At 38.6% G+C, this 8,915-nt stretch overlaps 1 protein-coding gene across 1 annotated transcript; it reads left to right on the top strand.

The window, feature by feature from the left end:
* The first annotated feature begins 4,366 nt into the window (after window positions 1–4,366).
* On the top strand, window positions 4,367–6,975 carry LOC133019756 (zinc-binding protein A33-like). The gene is made up of 2 exons (XM_061086313.1): window positions 4,367–4,480; window positions 5,914–6,975. The coding sequence occupies exons 1-2, from the start codon at window positions 4,367–4,369 to the stop codon at window positions 6,523–6,525; spliced, it is 726 nt and encodes a 241-aa protein (XP_060942296.1). The 3' UTR covers window positions 6,526–6,975.
* Window positions 6,976–8,915: the final 1,940 nt, after the last annotated feature.

The raw sequence follows: 8,915 nt of genomic DNA, 5'->3' as shown, positions 1-8,915 counted from the left end.
TGTGATTTTAATATTGTGATCAAAATAATAAAAACTATGAAACAGAAACAGATTCTGACCTTTTTTAAGTTGAGATTTAAATATAAAGCCAAAATGATTGTGTCTGTCAAAGTGTTTTCATTCATTCCTCAACAAAAAAACCACAGACGTTTAGTTCAGCTTCAACATTAAAATTTCTCCTAAAAGCTGAAGCTGCATCGACTCCTGTTTGTGAGCAACATAATAAAACATGTTGTGGTTCATGTTGAACCGTCTCCTGCTGCTGTGACACACACACGTTCAGTAGTAACATGTCGGCAGCCATCTTGTTTCTGACGCTCCGTCCTCATGGGGTCGTCCCCAGTGTGTGACTGCACATCGATCTACTGACTGAATGTTTCATCAACGTGTTCCAACACAGATTCACAGTAGAAATGTTTTGCATCCCAAACGCAGCAGCACGGAATACACACGTGTGAATGAGCTGCAAACAAAGATGGAGGAACACGGAGTTTGGTTTCAAAAGAAACGAGGGAAGCTTCAACGTGACCTTGTGTCTTCCTCCAACATCACAGGTTGATTCTCTGCTGGAGGAAGTGATGGCTGCTTCTGTGACACACGAGGTCAGTAGAGATGCTGCTGTCACTAACTCTGGTCTGGAGCTGGAGATCTACATTCAGGGTAAATTCAGTCAAGCAATGTGATGACATCATCACTCTGTGGTGGAGACTCAGTCAACTGTGATTACATTTCACCAGAATCACACTTTGACCTCATTGTCATGTTTCTGTTTCAGCTCTGTTGATGGATGTTCTCAGTAGATGAGAAAGTCTGCTGTACGTGAAGGGCGCCATGTTTGTTTGGAGGCTCCGCCTCTGATTCACAGAACACTGCAGCGTCAAGTCTGCGTCATTACGTAATATCATCTTTATTTTTTAAACAGCAAAAAGAAAATGTGACAGATCAGTAACAAGTAACTATATAATAATAATAATAATAATAATAATAATAATAATAATAATAATAACATAAAAATTGTGGATTGTTGTCACGTTGACCAGGTTCATGTCAGAAATAAAGTTTGTGAGAACATTCATAGATTGTCGAATAATTTTAAATGTCTTTTTCTCTGTTTTTCTCTGACAAATTGTATTATTTTCATAAATATATATATATATAATGTACATTCTATTGTGTACAATATAAACAGACAGGAGGAGTTTCAGCTCTGTGCAGTTTGATGATTCGACAGCAGGGAGTGCTAGTCACATACTGAAGAGTCAAATGATGGTTCAAAACATACAATAAACCAGTAAATATCAACTACACACACACACAACCACAAACACCATGACACTTTCATGTGACCTCTTCACTGCTGATGTGCTTTTGAGCATTGGTTGAAAATAACAAGGTACTCTACATGAGTATTTCCATGTAATATTACTTTTACTCGACTACATATCAAATGAAAAACATTGTACTTCGACAGGCTGACAGGCTGACAAGTAACAAGTAACTATATAATAATAATAATAATAATAATAATAATAATAATAATAATAATAATAATAATAATAATAATAATAATAATAATAATAATAATAAAAATAACAATAATAATAACATAAAAATGTAATTATACATATTAATATATATTTAATTATCTCGTGTAAGGTTGTGGATCGTTGTCACGTTGACCAGGTTCATGTCAGAAATAAAGTTTGTGAGAACATTCATAGATTGTTGTCTTTTTCTCTGTTTTTCTCTGACAAATTGTATTATTTTCATAAATATATATATATATATAATGTACATTCTATTGTGTACAATATAAACAGACAGGAGGAGTTTCAGCTCTGTGCAGTTTGATGATTCGACAGCAGGGAGTGCTAGTCACATACTGAAGAGTCAAATGATGGTTCAAAACTAGAGCTGTCAAACGATTAAAATATTTAATCGCGATTAATCGCATTTTGTCATAGTTAACTCGCGATTAATCGCAATTAATCGCAAATTTGTATCTATTCTGAATGTTCCTTCATTTATTATTTTTCCATAATTTTACTTTCGTTTTAATGCTCTTATCAACATGGAAAAGTGGATTGGCTTGCTTTATGCAAATGTTTTATATTATTGAAAAACAACATTGCCAAACAGGGCGGTACAAAATAAAATTATAAAGTGCACATTTCAGGTAAACAAGGACTCAGCCTATAGTGCAGTTAAACCATGGCTTAATATTTTCTTTTTTTCAAGTCTGCTGTGAACATAGCAGTCAGTCCTCTTATTTCAGAAACAATGAACCATAACAGTTAGGTTACCAATAAAAGGTAAGCCTACTACTTCTTAGCTACTCAAACAGACAAGCAACAAATAACAAACAAACAAAATACACAGGCAGGTGTCGGCCTACTTTGAAATAAATGAAACACAGAACTTTGTAGGGCTATTTGAGTCCTCCCCATATTTGTGGAAAATGTATGAAATAAGAAGTACCCTATTTTTAAATAAATAAAAACATATAGCTGCAGCCTAATAGTGTAACGGACAGGGCCGGGTCTAGACAGGCATGTATGAGGGGGCAGCCACAAATCTTGAGGGGGCATTGTGCTTTATTATATTATTATTATTATAAATTGGGATTTAGTTTGAGGGGGCACAACATTTATTTGAGGGGGCCAGGCCCCCTCTTGCCCCTGCCTAGAACCGGCCCTGGAAACGGACTGGGTTTATGTTTATGTTTGGTTTTGACGTATGCTCAGTAAAACACTGTTGAATGAGCGCTCTGATGTCTGACGGTCACTGAAGGGGTCTGGGTGGGACATGTGACTGTTTGGACCAATAGGATGGGGGGATCGGGGATCAATGAGGAAGTGAAGTGTTGTTGATGTCTGCGAGTGACGGAGTACGAGCGAGAGGTGCACATGTTCGTGTAGAGGAAAATACCAGTTACTAAACCACGAAGAAGTTCCGTGTCCTGTGGGACGCTACAATAGCCTTAAAATATATATTTTAGGTGGCGAAATATTAAAACAAAAAGCTAGAGCAGGTCAGACTGGAGGCGAACACAGATACTGAAGCTGCAGCTGCAGCTCTGCTTTAACTCGAGTTAAAAAAATTGACGGCGTTAAAATGGGTTTGCGTTAACGCCGTTAATAACGCGTTAAACTGACAGCCCTATTCAAAACATACAATAAACCAGTAAATATCAACTACACACACAACCACAAACAGCATGACACTTTCATGTGACCTCTTCACTGCTGATGTGCTTTTGAGCAGTGGTTGAAAATAACAAGGTACTCTACATGAGTATTTCCATGTAATATTACTTTTACTCGACTACATATCAAATGAAAAACATTGTACTTCGACAGGCTGACAGGCTCTCTCTCAAACTACAACAGCACAGGTTCGTTTAAATCGCTGGGGCAAGAGACGTGTTTAAATCAATATAAAACTACTTTAATAAACAAAAGGCATATAATCAAAACACAATAAACACACAAAATAAACCAAACACTTGAGTTAAAAGATATATAGTATTTGGACAGGGCTGTGACTCACCGCGGCGACGAGGACCAAACAAAAGGGGGAAAGGGATTAAGAAAACAAACCATCCGTGACACAGCACACCAAATAAAACGGGTCGTGAAGAAACTCCCTCCACCAGGAATTGGGTCGTCGCCTCCGGGCCACAGCACCTGCCCACGACAAAAAATGATTAAAACAAGTCAAGGTTTAAAACGATGTAAATAAACAAAACAACACAACTAAATAACACATACAAAACTATCTAAAACACAGTATACTTGATTGAAAAGAGAAGTACAAGATGTGGGCGTCCCTAACTGTCTCTCTCACTGTCTCTCTCTCTCTCTCTCTCTCTCTCTCTCTCTCTCTCTCTCTCTCTCTCTCTCTCTCTCTCTCTCTCTCTCTCCATAATTTGCATCAAACTAATTTAATCTTGTGTAGCGAGGTGGCGGCTATGGGTAATATTGTTGTCTACAACGCCACCTGAGGAGTCTCACCTCAGGAATATTATTAAGTGTGGTGTGCATACAACAGCACAGGTTCGTTTAAATCTCTGGGGCAAGAGACGTGTTTAAATCAATATAAAACTACTTTAATAAACAAAAGGCATATAATCAAAACACAATAAAAACAAAAGACTCCTAGTGGCAGGGCGGGCGCCCGCATTTGGCCACACTTGGATCAGGAGGTCAATTCTATTTCAGCTCAGGAAATGAAGGAGGGGTGAGGAGGAGAGGAGGAGAGGAGGAGAGGGCATAAGATTTCATTGGACCTTTATAAAAATATATTGAAAGATAAAGACAAGGGGTGGGCTGTCCCAATAACTGTTGGGACGGAGGGGTTCAGCCAAATGTTACTGCTGTATAGCCCTCGAAACGAAGAGTTTTCAGACCCACACGTCATAGCAAGGGGGACCCAGAATGCCTTGCGAATCACCGGCAAGCTGGGAGAGCGACCCACAGATGTAGCTTTTTCTCCATGAATAAGGATTAAAATTACAATTATGATTTTAATATCTTAGTTTCAATGTATTATTGTCCTTTTTAATTACAACAACCTTAAAAGAAGATTGCGAGCGTGCTAGTGTTAGCATGCTAGACACTAGGTCACTGATGCCTCTCCTCTGCAGCACCTGACCTTTGTCTATACTTAGGATCAGACACAAACCTCTTCTCGAGGAAGTTAATATTTTATAACAACTTATCTTTACTTTTGCAGAACGATCTCTGAACTTTGAACACTGAGCAGATCACAATCACATTCAAGCAGCTATTTTACAACCAAGTTGCTGGGTTATGTGGACGCCCTGCGTATAGATATACGTTTTAATATACTTACCTCTAGTGAATCTGAATGTAGTTCATTGATTTACTTTATTGGTGGTTGGCTGTAACGAGTCTGTTCTCCTCCTCTCTGCAGAGGATTCTGTAAAAGGCCGGGTCCATACCAACACACTGTCTCCGTCATGTTGTCGGGCTGCACTGCGTAATCTTGTAGTGGTGTGTAGTTTTAAACCTCAGTACTACATGAACCTTTTAGTATTTATTTGATGGTACAGTGTATGTTGCTGTCCTCGCTGTCTCCTCCTCTCTGTCTCCCACAGTTGTCGTTAGGACGCTGTCCCCGAGCAAACCCGACCTTATCACAAGGAAGAAAGCAAACTCCCATGTTTACATATGTCTGTTGTTTTGTTGTTGACTTCATGCCTCTGTTATTTTAAATCATTTTGATTTTGCTAGATTAAAGTTAATGAATCACAGTTTGCCTCGTTACCAATCATTCCTGTTTGGGGAAGCCACAGAGCTTTGCCACATGATTAACTGGTAAGGAGTCAGGGTTTGAGGGATCCTCCTGCCCCTGAGCGGGAGGGGGCTCAGTCGGGACAGTTTCTCCTGCCCAAGGGCAACACATTTAGTTTTATAAATTTTATTTGTGTTGTTGTGATATTTGGTAATACGTTATTTGAAAGCTAATGTTAATTCTGTGATGCTCTTCTTAGAATCAGACTCTTTCCTTACATGCAACTAACTACTTCCTTTGACCGGCACCAACACTCACACACTCCTCTCCACAAACACACACCTGTGAGCTCAGCCCCATGATCCCATCACTCCAGGGGGTCTTTTGTCTTCATAGTGGCCAGCCGCCATTTTGAAATCACACTTTGTCACTCACTCACACACACACACACACACTCACACATGGATACTCACATTCAATCAATCAATCAAGGAGAAGAAGGAGAAGATTGAGGCTCTGAGCAGAGACATAACGGCTCTTTCAGACACAATCAGGACCACAGAGGACGAGCTGAAAGCTGAAGACGTCTTGTTCCTGCTCAACTACAAGGCTGCAGTGGAACGAGTCCAGCAGCGCCCCCTGCTGGATGATCCACAGCTGGCCTACGGAGCTCTGATCGACGAGGCCAAACATCTGGGCAACCTGAGCTTCAACATCTGGAACAAGATGAAGGACGAGGTCTCCTACTGTCCTGTGGTTCTGGACCCAAACTCTGCTGCTCCATGGCTCGTCCTGTCTGAAGATCTGACCAGTTCGAGACTAGGAGCGAGACAGAAGCTTCCTGACAATCCAGAGAGGTTTGATACTTATGCCATAGTCCTGGGATCTGAGGGTTTTAACTCAGGGACTCACAGCTGGGACGTCCTGGTTGGAGACAGTACTGACTGGTCAGTGGGTGTAAGAGCAGAGTCTGAACAGAGGAAGGGAGGCGATCTGTCTGGAACATGGAGAATAGGGTTCTATGAAGGTAAATACTCAGCACAGTCACCATCAGGATCATCTGTTCTCTCTGTGCAGAAGATCCAGAGGATCAGAGTGAAACTGGACTGGAACAGAGGAAAACTGTCGTTCTATGATCCTGATACTAACAAACACATTCACAGCTTCATACACACTTTCACTGAGAAGATTTTTCCATACTTTAGCATTAAAGATCCCTTGAAGCTGTTACCTGTGAATGTCTCTGTGACGCTGGATCAGAGCCGTTAGAGATAAAGATTTTATTGATCATTATTTCTTCAAGAGAAATCTGCTGAATGTAAAAGTTAAACTCGTTATTCTAAAGCTTTGTTTATTTCTCCTTTGACTTTTCCACGTGTGTAAAAATATTTCATTATTTTCTGATCTTTATCTTTGGTTTTAACTTTCATGGAAAATGTTTTCTATTATTTAGATTTTGTGTGGATCCATGAAGTTGAGCAAACTGATGAAGATCCACATAAAAACACATTTATCAATAACAGCTGATCATTGTTCACATTCAACAAACTTTATTAAAACTCACACATGAGACATGATTCATGTTTAATCACATAAAGTCTGTTCACATATGAAATAATCCAACATGTATGAACATTTGTCTGTTTGATGTGATGAAGCCAAAATGATTCTGTCTGTAAAAGTGTTTATTCAACAGCAGCCTCGTGATGTGATTTTAATATTGTGATAAAATAATAAAAACTATGAAACAGAAACAGAGTTCTGACCTTTTTTAAGTTGAGATTTAAATATAAAGCCAAAATGATTGTGTCTGTCAAAGTGTTTTCATTCATTCCTCAACAAAAAAACCACAGACGTTTAGTTCAGCTTCAACATTAAAATTTCTCCTAAAAGCTGAAGCTGCATCGACTCCTGTTTGTGAGCAACATAATAAAACATGTTGTGGTTCATGTTGAACCGTCTCCTGCTGCTGTGACACACACACGTTCAGTGGTAACATGTCGGCAGCCATCTTGTTTCTGACGCTCCGTCCTCATGGGGTCGTCCCCAGTGTGTGACTGCACATCGATCTACTGACTGAATGTTTCATCAACGTGTTCCAACACAGATTCACAGTAGAAATGTTTTGCATCCCAAACGCAGCAGCACGGAATACACACGTGTGAATGAGCTGCGAACAAAGATGGAGGAACACGGAGTTTGGTTTCAAAAGAAACGAGGGAAGCTTCAACGTGACCTTGTGTCTTCCTCCAACATCACAGGTTGATTCTCTGCTGGAGGAAGTGATGGCTGCTTCTGTGACACACGAGGTCAGTAGAGATGCTGCTGTCACTAACTCTGGTCTGGAGCTGGAGATCTACATTCAGGGTAAATTCAGTCAAGCAATGTGATGACATCATCACTCTGTGGTGGAGACTCAGTCAACTGTGATTACATTTCACCAGAATCACACTTTGACCTCATTGTCATGTTTCTGTTTCAGCTCTGTTGATGGATGTTCTCAGTAGATGAGAAAGTCTGCTGTACGTGAAGGGCGCCATGTTTGTTTGGAGGCTCCGCCTCTGATTCACAGATCACTGCAGCGTCAAGTCTGCGTCATTACGTAATATCATCTTTATTTTTTAAACAGCAAAAAGAAAATGTGACAGATCAGTAACAAGTAACCATATAATAATAATAATAATAATAATAATAATAAAAATAACATAACAATTGTGGATTGTTGTCACGTTGACCAGGTTCATGTCAGAAATAAAGTTTGTGAGAACATTCATAGATTGTCGAATAATTTTAAATGTCTTTTTCTCTGTTTTTCTCTGACAAATTGTATTATTTTCATAAATATATATATATATAATGTACATTCTATTGTGTACAATATAAACAGACAGGAGGAGTTTCAGCTCTGTGCAGTTTGATGATTCGACAGCAGGGAGTGCTAGTCACATACTGAAGAGTCAAATGATGGTTCAAAACATACAATAAACCAGTAAATATCAACTACACACACAACCACAAACAGCATGACACTTTCATGTGACCTCTTCACTGCTGATGTGCTTTTGAGCATTGGTTGAAAATAACAAGGTACTCTACATGAGTATTTCCATGTAATATTACTTTTACTCGACTACATATCAAATGAAAAACATTGTACTTCGACAGGCTGACAGGCTGACAAGTAACAAGTAACTATATAATAATAATAATAATAATAATAATAATAATAATAATAATAATAATAATAATAATAATAATAATAATAATAATAATAATAATAAAAATAACAATAATAATAACATAAAAATGTAATTATACATATTAATATATATTTAATTATCTCGTGTAAGGTTGTGGATCGTTGTCACGTTGACCAGGTTCATGTCAGAAATAAAGTTTGTGAGAACATTCATAGATTGTTGTCTTTTTCTCTGTTTTTCTCTGACAAATTGTATTATTTTCATAAATATATATATATATATAATGTACATTCTATTGTGTACAATATAAACAGACAGGAGGAGTTTCAGCTCTGTGCAGTTTGATGATTCGACAGCAGGGAGTGCTAGTCACATACTGAAGAGTCAAATGATGGTTCAAAACATACAATAAACCAGTAAATATCAACTACACACACAACCACAAACACCATGACACTT

This window comes from Limanda limanda, chromosome 14 (assembly GCF_963576545.1).
Source record: "Limanda limanda chromosome 14, fLimLim1.1, whole genome shotgun sequence".
Taxonomy (NCBI): Eukaryota; Metazoa; Chordata; class Actinopteri; order Pleuronectiformes; family Pleuronectidae; genus Limanda; species Limanda limanda.
Note: the sequence above shows the minus strand (reverse complement) of the source record. Positions and strands in the feature narration are given on the sequence as shown.

Bases quoted from the DNA above. Each gene is read 5' to 3' on its own strand.
- LOC133019756 (XM_061086313.1), top strand. From the start codon at position 4,367: ATGTTACTGCTGTATAGCCCTCGAAACGAAGAGTTTTCAGACCCACAC. The intron at 4,481-5,913 runs GTAGCTTTTTCT...GATGATCCACAG, and splicing joins TGGGAGAGCGACCCACAGAT to CTGGCCTACGGAGCTCTGAT.